At 36.0% G+C, this 16,920-nt stretch overlaps 1 protein-coding gene across 1 annotated transcript in view; it reads left to right on the top strand.

The window, feature by feature from the left end:
• Positions 1-331: 331 nt before the first annotated feature.
• Positions 332-16,920, top strand: part of ascc3 (activating signal cointegrator 1 complex subunit 3) — a 294,060-nt gene continuing 277,471 nt past the window's right edge. The window contains exons 1-3 of the mRNA XM_065246358.2: positions 332-441; positions 1,015-1,130; positions 11,155-11,305. Coding sequence (XP_065102430.2) covers positions 1,041-1,130; positions 11,155-11,305 — 241 coding nt within the window. The 5' untranslated portion in view covers positions 332-441; positions 1,015-1,040. The remainder of the gene's footprint in view (positions 442-1,014; positions 1,131-11,154; positions 11,306-16,920) is intronic.

Here is a 16,920-nt window from a genome sequence, read left to right as displayed (position 1 = left end):
GGAAGCTTCTTAATGAAAGTACTTTTGATATATTTTTTACATTTATGAAAAATTTCATAGTTATCCATTATGTGAGGAAAATGTTATAGATTTGTTTTGGTGCACAATAAAACGATTGTTTTAAATACCAGTTTTGTTTGGACTGTAGTTGTGAGAACACCGGAGAACCTACTCAAATCAACACATCTGTTTATCACAGATCGATTGCTTTTGCCTATCTATTTCCGCCTTTGTCTTTCTGCCGGATGTTGTAGTCCAGAGCGTTTTATCCGTAGATGATTTGAAGAGCGTAGCAACACAACAAAACTACAATGCCCATGTTGCACTGCGTCTGAAACGCAGCCGCGTGTCTTCCGACCGCCGAGCTTTTGACAGAACCAGCCGAGAGAGAGTCCAGCTTCTCTAAATCTGTACATACGTGACACATAAAGCCTGTCAGTGGTCAGTCATTGTTTATATTTATTTAAATTAACATTGATTTTTGTAAGCTAAGGCATTTAAATACATGGCTATGAGTGTTATAAGAGAAGTTAGTTTTGTTGTGATTCATTACAGACTGTAAACAACACTTTATTCAGTTGACTTATCCTGAAACCTGTGTGTGATGTTAGACAGCACCAGAGGGGAATGTTGTTACCACTAGACCAACAAGCGTAGATCTAATATGCCACGTGAATCCCAGAAAGATACTTTAAGATGTATACATTTTGTTTGATAAAATATTAATCCTGTATAAATATAAATATATTTTCTATTTAAAGGCAGAATTAAGCAAGTTATTATAAACGAATAGTCTATGTAACGTTAGCAGTAATAGTGAATTAGCAGCCTTGCTCCACATCATAATGTTGTATGTTTATCAGACCAGTGTCCCTGAATTATCAAAGCCTGAGATGAGCTTGAGTTTGGTTGTCTATGTTTTTATTTTGAATAGATATATATATCTTAATTAGAGAAATAGACAAGCAAAACAACTGTCATTCTTTACACGTATTGTCTTTTCTGCATGAACAGATCTTATTGTCGACTGGCCGGTGGTCATGTCTCCTCCTCGTCTCACTGGAGCCCTGCGCTCTTTCTCTAATGTCAGCAAACAGGAGGATTTCACACATGATGTCTATGATTTAAAGGTAAGACTACATGACTCTTCTTTGTTTAAAGAAACAATTCAACCCAAAATCAAAAACTTCATCACTAGTCAGACCAATGTTGTTTCAAACCTGTATGCCAGTTGACGTCATTTTGCTTATGAAGGGGACTCTGTTCTGCACACGCAGGTTACTATTAAGAAGCTCAGATCCTTAGATCCTTCAGTACTGTGTCAATGCTCAATGGCTATGTTTACATGCCCAAAATTTTGTCAATCCGACTGAATTTAATCTGATTGCAAGTGACAACAGTACAGTTTGCATGTACCCTAAACATTGCAATCTGATTAAAATGTTTGTTTACATTTACTTTTCATATAATCCTAACCAAACTTCTGCGCAACCACACATCCAGGGTTGCCAGATTGTCATTTCAAAACCATCCCAGTGGACATTCAAAACTAGGCCATTCACAGCCCAAATGCCAATAACTATTGAACGAAACCCTTTAATTTTTTATGAAAAAAATTAACTTGTGTAAACGGTTCAAAAGGTGCCCATATCTGAACTCGAAAAAGGCAGAGGACTTGGCAACGCAGCTGACAGCATCTCTCGTCAGGTTCATGCTTTATCACTTGATGTACAAAGTTGATTTGCAGAAAGTTGTTCTTAAGAAGTTTTTAGATATAGGCAAAACACTTTTCAAAAGACACAACACTATTTTATTGTTTTATGGAATGTTATTAAAGACATGAATTCTGCAAAATGTACACGAGAATCATGTGATACATAAATATGAGACGTGAACTTAAGCACAATTCTTCTACGCATGCGCACAAGGTATTTTTGCATCCGATTAAGAAAATACTACGATTGCCGCGTTTATGTGCATGCTTTTCTCTTGATGATCGGATCATAGATCGGACTACGCCATCCCTTTCAATCGATCGAAATGTGCATCCGATTGACCTCAATTGTATTGATTAAGGTGTTTACATGAAGGCTTTTTAATCCGATTGAGCCATCAATACTAGGGTGGTCCTTATTTTTCAACTTTTAAAAGTTCATGCTCTTACTCCACTAATTTGTTTGAATAAATAAAGATTTTTGTTTCAATATTAATTAATATTTAGAGCTTGCTCAAGACCTTTGAAGTTTAACACATTGTGCTAGCATGTATAATTGTTTAATAATATATACTTATGGCAGCAATGGACTTATTTGACCATGCTCCATCCTATTAAAACTCCTGTTTTAGTTGTATGTCTTTCAAAGCAAGAAAGCACAATAGACAATATACACTGAGACAATGGCTGAAGCAAGTCCGCTATATGGTTACTCGGATCAGAAAAGACTGAAATAACTGGAACAAAGTCTTTTGGCTTTTAGTCAAAAGGCTTTGAGCAAACTATAGATATTATAGGAACAATAAAAAATTATGCACAGTGTGTTTTTATTGATATCCTAACACATTTAGGGGTTGAGAGTTGAACATAAAAAAAACCACGTGCAAATTCATCATTCAACATCATTGCGGAGTATTTTCACCATTAAACTGGAGTCACAAAATGTACCCAAGTAATCACATCATCACAGTTGAATGAGTGGATCAGTAATTCGAGTCATAGATATTATTTATGGATGGGGCATAGACTCAACGCTAAAATGATCACAGCACAGCTGCTTCAGCTCTGCTTCTGTTATACTCACACTTGTAGTGTTAATGTTAACATCAGCGCGTTAACAGTTCAAGTATGCATTGTGTGAAACCAGACTTATGTTTGAAACTTCCAAATGTAGCATCTATTTACATACAGTATATATCTATGGTCTGAGGTGGTGTGAAAGAGTGGAGGCAGGGACTAATTGGCATATTCATAGTTCCACGTATACTAAATGAGGCAGGGGTGTAGTTTTACATTCAAGCTTTTTTAAAACATGAAGAAAATACTGTGACAGGAAAAACTTTAACATTCTATTCTGATACTTAAAGATGAGTGTTAACTGATAAAATAATCGACTACAGGGGGACTTTAAAATAAGTGTTTAAAGCTCACCATGTCTACTCCACTGTTGTTAAAGTGTAACTAAACCCCTGGTCAGAGCGTGAGTCCACCCACTGGCAATATTTGAAAAATGCAAGAAAAGTGGGCAGATCCCAACGGAGATAGAGGGGACGAACTAAAGCTCGTACCAAGTGTGTGGTGAGATCGTAACAAGGGCGTGGTGAGCTTGAATCTGCTTACGTCACGAGTCATTTTTTGGACCCAACATCCAATAGGAAAATTCAACTGCAGTAACCACCGTTCAACCTGAAGAGGGCAGCACTCAGACGTTTTTACACCATATATTGTAGTATTGAAACACTTTATATCCAAATGTCAAAAAATGTACTAAAATCAATGAACAGCACTAATAAAGCATCATTCTTACAGATCATTAACTAAAAAAAGTTGGTTTAGGGTTTAGTTACTCTTTAAAATCAGGGGGGCAGGGTTTCATATTTTATTGAATTAGCCATTGATTAGAGACCCCCAACTGCTGTTAGCATTCCATTGACTCCCATTTATTTTGGGCTCACTTTGACAGCGAATAACTTTACAGCCGAGGCGTTTAAAGACTCTATTTGTCCATTAATTATTTCTAAAGTAACACGAAAATGTATTAAAGGCTCCATTACCTTGTATCTTACGTTATGGCCCAGTAGAAGCAGTTTTTGCAAAAAACAGTCTAACAATTGCGTCATAACCTGCGACTCTCTGTCGCACAGTAGAGAAAGTACCATATGGACAGGAAGAGAAGCTGGCAGGAAATCTTTTACTGTCTATGAGACAGTCGGGTGGACGTGGAGGCATAAAATCAAGGGAGAAGCCCATAGTCCATAAAAGCAATGAGACAAAGTTGTTCAACAACGTTCCTTTTACTGTCTATGGGCGATTCAGATTTCTCTTGGCACAGCTAGTAGAAGACTTACAATTTTCAAACAGGTTGCTAACGTTACATCTATCATGCTATTTTTTTAATTAGCCTTGGGCACTTGCGGCGTCTACTGTGCTGTTGTTAAAATTAGCGCAATGCATTAAAGCAATGCCTGTATAGATTTTAACAGTCACATCTAGTCATTTTGTTTAGGCTTAGCACATAAACAGCAAAAGTTAATTGAAGGTTTAGCTATGATGATTTCTTTCCAGTATTTAAAATGTTGTGATATAAGGTGAACTCAAGCCATTAAAGCCACATCTACAAAGTGCTGTGTTGAGCTGATAATATCAGTCAAGAGATATACATCGCTCTAATTAATAGCCAAAACATCATTTGTCTTTTTTTTGTAATCTGATGTCCTTCCCTCTACACTTTATTTAATCCTGTCGGTCCAACCTTGAAAATCCTTGTGTATTGTATGAGCTTTGACTGCCCTTTTTCTGTAGTCTTTCTGATTATTGGGATTTTGAGGAATCAGAAGCCCATACCTCGGCTCAGCGGGAATCTTTTCTTCACTCATCCCTACATTTAAATATCTTTATGGGCACCGCCGCTGTTCTAGGACAAAGAGCAAAGGTTGCAGGTTTATCTGAGGGCATGCTTCATAATGTTGAGTTTTAGAGGGCACTTAAGTGCTGATACAATGTCGTAGTGTTAATTTACTTACTGCCCTGGTGACGGGACCTATTGAACACAAACTGATGAGCTTATTTAAATACCCATCATATTGTGTCCGTCAGATGTGTGCAGTGGAACATATGTTTCATTAATGTGCTCTTAAATAAGACAATTTCAGATTGGCTTTACTAGTTTAACATAGATAGAGATTTAGAACCCCATAGATCTCAGTTTTCTTTTATATTCAGTATTAATGCATTTAAAGTATCCACTATTTCAACCAATAAGCCACTGTTGCCAAATATAGATTCAAATATTGCTGAATTATTTACAAAATATATCTAAAGAAAAATTACTTTTTGATTACTTGCATTGTCAATACATATAATTAAACAGTAAAACTAGATACATTTCTACCAAAGATTCATCATTTTTGCAGGTTAATTGGCCTTAAAAACAACAGTAATCTGCAATTATGCCCACCGATGGTTTTTCCTGTTTGCATTTGCTGCTGGAGTAGCTGGGAAGACTGCGCTGTAGGAGTGTAACGATGCATGTTGTATTGAAATTTTGCAATATAAAACTGCGTCCATATAAGGCTTATTGCGATAGTCTGTGTTACCGGAACCTCTCAGCGATTGCATCACGTGCCCACCGCAATACTGTCCCTCGAGGGCGTTTTGAATTTTTATAGTAACAAAATCATTTAGTTCAGTTAGGGAGCAGAGTGTGAGCTGAACACAGCACAGATGAGCAGCAGGTGTCAGATTACATTTATCACTTAATGAGAGAGGCGACTCCAGCTGACAAACACAATGGCGGAAGCCACATGCTTATTCGTTTTTTTTTTTTTATAAAGTTTTATATTTAAATGTGCCGTAGAGTGTAAAACTGTATTTACCTAGTCATGGATGAATAGTAAGACCTTTGTACATGTTAATAACATATCATGCGCATCAAACACAATTGTTTTCTCCTTCTTATGGAAACCTGATGCATGCAAAAGTTCACTGGAAAACAGACCAGTCTCAACATAACACCAGCAGTGACGTTACAATCAAGATGTACGCCTCCAACATTTAATTACACATTAAGTTAAAGTTGTGACTACTGAGTTAGTGCTATATACTAGTTAATGCTATACGCTAGCCTTTAGGCTGAAGTTCTACGGTTGACGTTACAGTTTTTGCAGGTCCATACTGAAAAAAACCCTGCAAACTTACTACTCAGAAACGTCAGAAATCTGTATTTTTGTCTGATACAGACTCAAACATAAGGTCTGTTTACACACACACAGAGCTACTGAAGGAGGAGCTGCTCTGAGAAACAGCCAATCAGAGCTGAGCTCAACTTTATTATTCATGACCCGTTCAAATAAGGTAAAAATCAACCATTTAATTCTAAAGACAAATCCTAGGGTTGTAAATGGACATGTAACCATCTCTGGATCATTTTTTCCTTCTATGTAGATATTTTTCAGTGCTTTCTTTGGCACCTTTAATGTAAGCAAATCGTCATTGTTATGTTGTTACGGTTTTCACTAAGAATAATAATGAACTCACCATTTAAGCAGAAAAGTGCCAGTTGTTCTGGTGCTTTGTCCAAAATACGCTTATCATGTCAGAAGTACGGTCATGCACTGGCTCACTTCAAGCACTTTATTCAAACAAGTGTATTCCCGCTAAGGGCGCACTCTCATTATCCAATCCAAACCATGCCCCAGCGCGATTGTCCCCTTTTCCTACTCCCCCAGAAGCATGCACACACCCGGGCGCACTTTCGTCATAAAAATGCGATTGTTTTGAACAAAGCAGGAAGTAAAGAGCTCTCTTAAAGGTGCTCTAAGCGAATTCATGCGTTTTAGGCCATAAAACATTTTTTGTTTTTATACAGTAAACATCCCCTCACTATCTGCCAGCTGCCTGTCCCCTGAACACACTGTAGACAGCCCAGGCTTCGCAAACTGCATCAAAAACACAGTGGTCAAACCTACCACCTCAAAACACAACAAAGTGTTCCAGCCAATAAACGACAAGAAGGATTTGGGAGGGGGGGTTTGGCGCGTTCATGACTCTTTCCAAAAGCACGGAAAGGAGGTGGAGGGGAGGAGTTAGCTACGATCCGTTTTGTTTGAAAACACTTCGAACGTCAACAAGCAGTGACATCACACAGATTCGCTTAGAGCGCCTTTAACACTGGAACCCATCGTAATGTTAAGTCTGTGCTTTTTATTCAGAGTCGTTTTGTTGTGCGATGACACAGCCCTCTCACATCATATTGCTTAGTTGATCTGTCACGTGTGCTGCTCGGACATTCACGTAACCCTGCTGCGCGCATCAGATGGTTTTTACGGAGGCAGATAAAGGTGAGTGGTCGCGCAATTGACGTCTTTCCTTTTGAATCACGGTCAGGTGCGATTGCGCTCACACCTGAGCTGGTGAAAAAAATCTTCTGTGATTCTTCGATTCTCATCAGTAAAGCCGGTTCAGTGATTATTAGTAAATTGGCATCACCTGCTTTCAGATGGAGCAGCATTTACTACACAGAGCCGTATTTCACCAAGAAGCTAGGCAAAATTGCGTTCATAATCGGAGATGATTTTCCTCGATTATGAACGCGATTTTGCCTAGCTTTCGTGAAATACGACCTAAGCCCAAGTGAACCGCGCTCTAGCCCACCTCTGCAAGCCGGTCGGGGTGCGATTAACCAAACAGAGTGATCACACTAGTCAAACGAACCAGGCTTTGGGGGTCAAATTTTCCCGAGCCAGGTTTTGTTTGGATAATGTGAGTGCGCCCTCATTCAAAAGTGAAAAGTGAAAGGCAGCTGCATGCACATTCATAAGCGATTTAACGCAATTTTAATTTGCTAATTAAAAAATAAAATAAGGATGGTTGCACAGGCATTAATAAGCGATTTAACCCCCCACCCGTTGATACTGACGTTACTGTTTATACCTGTGTCACATGTAGGATAATCTGTGAAAAATCTCCCCACCGTTACATCTTTAGTCAATATGATATGATTTGCTATATAGAATTAGTTTGATCAGAAAATCGGTTTACTGTATAAGGTATAATTCACCCAAAAATGCAAAGTTTCATCATACTCAACTTCAACCCTATAAGATCAATTCCAGGTCTATTAAAGAGACAGGAGGCTTTATATTATGCAGGTTTTCATTGTGCATACTGTGGTAAACTCGAATGTGTGTGTGATGCATGAGAACAACATGAGAGTGAGTAAATGGACACAGAATTTGGAGAAGTGGGAAGTTCGGGAATAGTCATTTTGACAAGCTTTGTGATTAGAGCTGTGATTGATTTCATTGCTCATCTGAAGCGGTCCGCAGTGAAGCGTGCACTCAGAGTGAAAGCGTGGACTTCATTTAAAGTGGTGCTACTCAAAAAGAAAGCGCTAACATCATTTAGTTTTCCATATTGCATTTAGTTTTAGCAATATGAATATTCAAAGCATTTTAGATGGTTTATTCTTATCATGTACTTAAGTGCATTAGGCAGAGAGAAGGGACACAGCGAGCACCAGCAGAGCCTTTGTGTGTGCAGCTTGTCTAAGTACAGATCCAACTAATGGCTGCATTAAAAAATTGAGCACTGCGTGAGAAAAAAGTTTACAGCATCTGAGACAGTATTACATCAAACTACTTTTAACTGTGATTATAATGTATATTAGTGCAATGGGTATATATTTAGGGGTGGGCGAAATGACCAAAATTTTATATCATGTATCACATAGATTTTTAAAAATCTTTTAATAGGGTTTCTATATCATTAAAATATTTAATACCATAGAATTTTCATAATTCTCACCAAAATCTTACAAGTATTAAAAGAAGATAAAAAAACTCAAGCTCACTGAAGATTAACAGTCAGTGATGAAAGAATGATAATAAATAATTATGTATATCTTATTAAAGATAGAAAAGTGATTTAGTCAAGAGCAGGGAGATTTTCTCTCGATGCTGTTTGATTAACATGAGCGACAGACAGGAGCGAAAATAAGTAATTTCCCTTATTCAGCTGTTTACTTTCACTTAAGAACTAAATGGTCGCAAAGTTTCCGGCAGAAAATTTGTTAGTTAAGGTGGTAGGGTTGGGCGGGGGGCTATTCTCCGAGAAGTTTTATCAACTGGCTAGTTATCCTCCAGACAGTGATGGTCCAGACCACGTCTTTCTCATTCCGGCCGCGTGGCGCGCGTGCCCGCTCGCGGTGTGAAGAGCGTCTGCGCTATTCTCCGAGATGCCCTTGACGGCATTTTTTTGTAGCAATTTTTTTTACGACCTAGTTAAGGCGGTAGGGTTTCCCAGCTAAGGCGGGTCGCCCGAACTGAAAAGTGCTGCGGGAAACCCTGGGTCATGGTTACTGTATGAGGATACTTGCAAAGATGGGAATTTTGACGCGTGTGTATTTAAGGCCAATAATGCGGCAAAAATGCTCATGAGCTTAATGGGAGGCAGATGCGCGAGCTTTTCTCTCACAGAAACGGCGCACGCACATAGATCTGTTGTTTGTGTTTTAATGGCTTAAAAATCACTTGTTTTAAAACTGCGGTGCTCAAATACGTGTACAAATCTTACGTTTTTGTAACCTCGATAGAGACGATAGTCCAAAATTTCTACCGGTTTATTATATCTACAGGTTTATCGCCCACCCCTATTCCTGATAATGCCAAAGTCTGATTTACCAATTAAAAAGGCTCTTATTATTAGTTACAGCATATGTAGACAGTGAGAGAGTAAAAGCATACAGTATGGTCTAATGTATTTTCAGCTTCAGAACTATGAATATTTTTATTTTGGTGTCACCATTGCCCAGTGTTTATGTGTACCAACCCAAATTAATTCCAATTTTAGCTTTTTAACTCTTTCCCCGCCATTGACGAGATATCTCGTCAATTAAGAGAAAACGCTTCCCCGCCAATGACAAGATTTTCCGTCTTTCCGCAATACCGCTATTATCCACCTTCCGCAACTTTTTAAAACCGGAAGTATTGCCCTATGGCAAGCTGCTGCATGTCCGTGTCTGTTTTAAAGATCACTCTGAATGGGATCTCTATGAAAAGTCCGTCATAAAAATGGAATTATCTCTACTTTTTGCTCAAAATATGGTGTTTTTGCAAAAACCTACCCATATTCAAAAGCTGATTGCAAAAGAACCACTAAAGGTAGGATGTAACGTTTTTTTTTGTTTGAAAGCAGAGGGTCTGTTCTTTCATTTGGTATATTGTATGTTTATATATTTAAAGAAGAACATTTTCTGGAAGGCATTAAACTTTGGTGAAAATCATGAAAAACGCTGGCGCTGGCTGGCAACTTTTTTTAAAAATGCTGGCGGTGAAAGAGTTAATCAACAATTTTAATGAAACATTTTTGTTATCTTTACACCATGCCTTGGAAATAATAATAATCGTAAAAACTATTGTTTTTTTTTGCTTAAAGCGCCACAATATGTATCGCACAGTGAGCTCAGTATCGACATATTGTTGTATCTTGACATGAATGTATCAAACAGAGTTGGTCAATTTTATTAAATTCCACAAATTAGTTCAGAGCTGTCATTTGTCACGTGTGCATGACCCCTCCTGTCAAATTGAGTCTAAAATGAATTATCGTTATTTATCCTGTTAAAACAACCTTCAGTATGATGTATGATTTGTTAGTATCTGACACTAAACTGGTTTAAAATCGATTGCATCAGCAGTGAATTCTGAGAAAAATCAAGTCAGTCAGCACGAGTATGATTGCTTTTATGTCTTATTCCTTTAAATAACTCTCTAAACTTCAACCAGGTCCCACACTTTATCACTCTTAATAAATCTTCAAACAAGTCCTGCACTTTATTTTCTCATTTCGTCATGTTTTAAAACCAAAACGATGCACAAGTGCTATGGTTCTGATGGACACACATATAGTAAGTATTTAGGATGTTACTCCTCTCAAAAAAAACGTACACATGAAGATCATTTTAGATCTAGAACAGACATGTACTCATTTAATAAAACCTCAAATTTGACCAAAATGGACACTTTTCAATTCTTTAGTCAGTAGCTCAGAATTAGACCATGCACATTCCCACTCCTTTAGACACAATTTCATGTTTCATGGTATTTGCAAACTTCTTAAGGAATATCACTGTACTTACCAAAACAGCAATGTACTGTATTGCTATGGCACTAGAGATAAAACAACTCATCATCAGTATTATTTTTAACTGACATTCACAGTGTTTAGATGCTGGTTATATGTTGTAGCTCAGTGGTAAAGCATTGCCTTAGCAGTGTGAACACCTTGTAATGCACTGTAAGTCACTTTATATAAAAGTCTCTGCCATTTGTGCGAAAATAATGGGTGTTGTAAATATTATATTCAGCTCAAATCTAACATAGTCCTTGTAACTATTGTTCATAAAAATTTAATGCATTTTTGTTTTATGCACCTCTTTGTAGACTAAGCGCCTTAAAAGGCAGAAAATATTTGCTCAGGAAGGTCTGACGTGGCAGAAGATTGTTCAGTTCGTGACCCAACATCTGGAGAAGAGAGATCAGCCAGTGGTCACTCAGGAACTAAAGAATGTCCTTCAAGCCGCCAAACAGATTGGTAATTATAATATGCTTTATTTTTATGCACTCATTTATACCGATTTTGAAGTCTTTGAAGTCTTTGCAGACAAATGCAGTGATGAGTATGATAGGAACAATTTTGTTTTGATGTCTCAAACCCTCCTACGCTTAGTGGTGCTTTTGAATAGATCAACTAAATATTTCGGTTAAAGGTGCCGTAGAATGTAAAACTTGTATTTACGTAGGCATAGATGAATAATAAGAGTTCTGTAGATGGTGATGACATTTCGTAAGCCTCAAACACCTTCTTATGTAAACCTCCTGCATGCAAAAGACCGCTGGAAAACAGACCAATCTCAACATAGCACCAACTGTAACGTTACAGACGAGACATATGCCCCAACATTGAATTACACATTACATTAATTACAATGTTGTTGTTACAATGCTAAAACAAAGTTGTGACTGCTGAGTTAGCGCTATATGCTACTTAATGCTATATATGCTAACGTCAAAATCTGTATCTTCGTCTGATACAGGCTCAAACATAAGGTCTGTTTACACACACACACAGAGCTACTGAAAGAGCTGCTCTGTGAAACAGCCAATCAGAGCAAAGTGCAACATTATTATTCATGATCCTTTCAAATAAGGTCATAATAGACCATTTCATTCTAAAGGCAAATCCTAGGGTCTCTGGATCATTTTTGCACTTAAAAAAGTCACATCTTTGATAGATATCAAAGAACAGTTTAACATATTATTTCAATGCATTATTTGGCACCTTTAAATAATAGTTAGTAGTAAAATTAAATAGTAGGCAATATAACATGTAATGTTTTAAGATATATGTAAAGAAAAGCTGAATACAGGCAGTTGTATTATGATTGGTGTCACTTCTGTAACTTGTCAGTATGTCCTAGTATTTGCATACTTTTGTCCTACACACTGCTACAAATCTAAATACTTTCCCATAATAAAAACAGTGCATACATATACTGCATAGTTTGTGTAGGAAAAATAGGATGCAGCAAAAGATTTGAAATCTTTCCTCAACTTTCTAGTTACTAAATGCTTGTAGTATGAAGGATGTGTTTTGGATGTTTTTCACACACGTCTTAAACCGAACAGCAAAAATCTGTAAACTGATTTTAACTTGACTTGGAATTAAAAACACAACACATATGGTGCAGCACACTAACAGGCAGACCCTGCATATCCCAGCTGTCAATAAACTTAAATTGAGCAGGTTTGTACACATGATAAATTTCTGCATTATGGGCGGGGCATTTGCTGTCAAAACTTGAAACATAAACGTGTATTTATTACCAGACGTCAGAAAAATCTCAGTCTATACACTTTTCTATTTTAGATAAGGGAATTAGATATGCCGAGAAGAGTGGGCTGTTTGCTGAAATATTTATTGTATTTTACATATTCTGTTTATGAGGAAAGACATGACATTGACATTTCTCTGTTACGGACGTGACAGTTTTAAAAGCTGCCCAGACTATTGAAAATCATAAGACGACATCTAATTGACATTGAAATAACCAAATATAATAGGACATCTAATATATCAGTATGGTTAAGTTGCACAATTCATCAACTTTATACTGAAGTTCAGCAACTTTATAGTAAACAAACGGAAGCTGGTGATAAATATATATATGAAACATTTATGTAACACATCATTATGTTTGATCAGAGCAAAAAGAAATCAAAAGAGTTGCCCATCATATATAGCATGGACATAATTTGTTTTGTATATAAAGTTATTTGTGTTTTAAATTATTATATTATAAAACATTATAGATGTGACACAGCGTTCTGAATACAACCCTAATAAATTTAATAAGCAGTGCTGTTTGGACAAAGTGAGTGCATTTATTTCTCAGACATGCCTAAGTCTTTCTGCAAAGTGAAAAAGTATTGTTTACAATATTTTCTGACTTTGGTGGGATGACTTGTCTAATTCACGTAAATCCAATGTGTTTTATTTTTGTGAGGATGGGGGGGATTTGTCTTTTTGCGGTGCCACAAAAACCGAGAGGTAGGTGACATTAAAGTACCACAAAAGTGATTCATAAAGAGTAGGGCCCTATAATTTCCGCGATCACGGAATCGCGGACGGAATCGCGGAATTGGCAAATTAAAACGGAATCTAGTATTAACACAGAATTTTGCGGAATTTAACATATTTTGAATAAAATTATGTTTTTGTGTGGGAGACGAACGTATGTCTGGGGGAAATGCAGACCGGGGGAAGTAAATCTGGGCGACACACCCCCTCCCGTTGTTTCAGACCCCCTCCAAAACACTGAAACCATGGTGAAGCGGCTCTCCACGATCTGCTTTTGTCAGCGAAAAAATTAAGAAATTTGACGCTAAGCACTTTGTTCTGAGCAGTTCTCACATTACTTTTATGTGACCGGAGAACTGTTATTTTGTAAGTTCGCGTTCCGCTGGATTGATGTGTTTAAGGCACTTCTGAAGGCACTACTGCTTTGACACCTTGTTGTAGTCTTCTGCAACAACACTAAACAATGCATTGAATTGAATTGAGTTGTGTGTGGGCGCGCGCGTATGTGTGCATGTGTATGTGCGTGTGTAAATGCATGTTTTACAGTCATTAAGTAATCCTGTTATCCAGTTTTTCCCCAAATCATTTACATTTTAATCCTTAACATTAAAGGCACACTCTTTTTATGACTAAAATAACAGTAAAGGGTAAAAAAATAATTGCCAGAAATTAAAACGGATAAAAACGAAATTTGCAAAAATTAAAACGGAGAAAACGGAATTTGGGAAAAAATTAAACGGAATTTGGGAAAAAATAAAACGGATTTTATAGGGCCCTTAAAGAGTCTGCTTTCGAATCACTCTTGCGTTACTTTGATGTAATTTGCCTTTTCTGTGTTCTTTGTCATACACGTGCTTGAGGATGCACATAGCGAATACATTAAAGTTGTCAGTCGAGTATAAGACACAAAACGCTGCAAAACCTTATCACTGTAGAATTTTAAGGTGTCAATGATATCAGTTAAAACATGTATTCATAGACTGACATTGCAAAGTGAGCTGAAAGAATTTTATTGGAATGGATTGAAGCAATTGATGGACATCTCTTTTAAGTCACATTGGTCTACTAGCCTACTGTGAATACATAAATGTAAACATGTTAAAATTGCAAAATATTGCATGAAATACTGTTAATTCAAATTGGTTAATGCTGACAGATTTAAGGCTGGTCCACCAAGTCAGAAGAGACACTATTTTTTTGTTGGAAAGCAGAAAAATCACACATACTGTAGTCTACATGAAACCAATCTGTTTAATAATAATCACTCAAATAAGCATTAATCAGAAAACTATTAATGTAGAAAGTTTATCATTTGCATGCTTTTATAAGCTTTACAAATGTTAACAATTAAGCGATTTTAGACTATTTGAGTGACAAAAATGCTAAAGTGAGCTGTTTTTTGTGTGCATAGAAGCACACACACACTCATGGACACAAACTCAAAAGCCCACGCACAGAGACGCATGTTTCAAAAAGCCTGCAAACACATAATTTCGCTGTGCTTGAGAGGGCACATACACACAAATTATCTTGTTAAACCACAGTCTTGGCAAGTATTCTTATAAAAACAGTCAGTTTTTATAAGTGAACAGTTTAGAAAGAAATCATATGTGTCAGTGTATAGATCCATGCTTATCTGGTCTTAAAGGGACAGTTCCCCTTATAATAAATGCTTAATGTTTGTGTCATTGATAATCAAACTACAGAAGACAAAAAGAAAATCACTTGTATAGCTTTAAAATAAAATTATACTTAATTTTAACATTCTACTGTTAACCCTCAAGAGTTCCTTTAAAAAACTTCCTTAAGTGTTCCTAAGGCCACAAAATGACACCTTCACAAAAACTGCTCTAAAAATATCATACGTCAATATTTTTTTTCATTTTAAACGATGCAGACTTTTAGAACTAGTTCTGCCTGAAACATAGATATCAAATATTGATAAAATTTGTGGAGATTTTAACCATTTATATGCCTGTTTGTTTACATTAGCCCATGGTTTTTTTAACAGAAAAAACAAAAAAACTAAATATTTTCCAAAAAACACATTTGAACCACCATGTGATTATTATTATTATTATACCCTGAGATGGGTGAAAGATTGGTAGCAACATTGATTTTCATGCATTGTTATTTTTTGAACAAGGTCAGATTTTATAAAAAACTTCCTTAAGTGTTCCTAAGGCCACAAAATGACACCTTTCTAAAAATTGCTCTAAAAATATCATACGTCAATACTTTTTTTCATTTTAAATGATGCAGTCTTTTAGAACTAGTTCTGCCTGAAACAAAGATATCAAATATTGATAAAATTTGTGGAGATTTTAACCATTTATATGCCTGTTTGTTTACATTAGCCCATGTTTTTTTTTAACAGAAAAAACAAAAAAACTAAATATTTTCCAAAAAACACATTTGAACCACCATGTGATTATTATTATTATTATACCCTGAGATGGGTCAAAGATTGGTAGCAACATTGATTTTCATGCATTGTTATTTTTTGAACAAGGTCAGATTTTATAAAAAACTTCCTTAAGTGTTCCTAAGGCCACAAAATGACACCTTTCTAAAAATTGCTCTAAAAATATCATACGTCAATACTTTTTTTCATTTTAAATGATGCAGTCTTTTAGAACTACTTCTGCCTGAAACATAGATATCAAATATTGATAAAATTTGTGGAGATTTTAACCATTTATATGCCTGTTTGTTTACATTAGCCCATGTTTTTTTTTAACAGAAAAAACAAAAAAACTAAATATTTTCCAAAAAACACATTTGAACCACCATGTGATTATTATTATTATTATACCCTGAGATGGGTCAAAGATTGGTAGCAACATTGATTTTCATGCATTGTTATTTTTTGAACAAGGTCAGATTTTATAAAAAACTTCCTTAAGTGTTCCTAAGGCCACAAAATGACACCTTCCCAAAAATTGCTCTAAAAATATCATACATCAATACTTTTTTTCATTTTAAACAATGCAGTCTTTTAGAACTACTTCTGCCTGAAACATAGATATCAAATATTGATTAAATTTGTGGAAATTTTAACCCTTTATATGCCTGTTTGTTTACATTAGCCCATGGTTTTTTTAACAGAAAAAACAAAAAAACTAAATATTTTCCAAAAAACACATTTGAACCACCATGTGATTATTATTATTATTATACCCTAGGATGGGTCAAAGATTGGTAGCACCATTGATTTTTATGCATTGTTATTTTTTGAACAAGGTCAGATTTTATAAAAAACTTCCTTAAGTGTTCCTAAGGCCACAAAATGACACCTTCCTAAAAATTGCTCTAAAAATATCATATGTCAATATTTGTTTCCACTTTAAACAATTCAGTCTTTTAGAACAACTTCTGCCTGAAACATACATATGAAATATTAATTAAATTTGTGGAAATTTTTACCCTTTACATGCCAGTTTGTTTACATTAACCCATGTTTTTTTAACAGAAAAAAACAAAAAACAAAATATTTTCCCCCAAAAAAACATTTGAACCACCATTTGATTATAATTATTATAAGACCCTAGGAAGGGTCAAAGATTGGT

The sequence above is a fragment of the Paramisgurnus dabryanus genome, chromosome 13 (genome assembly GCF_030506205.2).
Source record: "Paramisgurnus dabryanus chromosome 13, PD_genome_1.1, whole genome shotgun sequence".
In the NCBI taxonomy this organism is placed as follows: Eukaryota; Metazoa; Chordata; class Actinopteri; order Cypriniformes; family Cobitidae; genus Paramisgurnus; species Paramisgurnus dabryanus.
The sequence above is the reverse complement of the archived record's forward strand: the minus strand, read 5'-3'. Positions and strand labels throughout refer to the sequence as shown.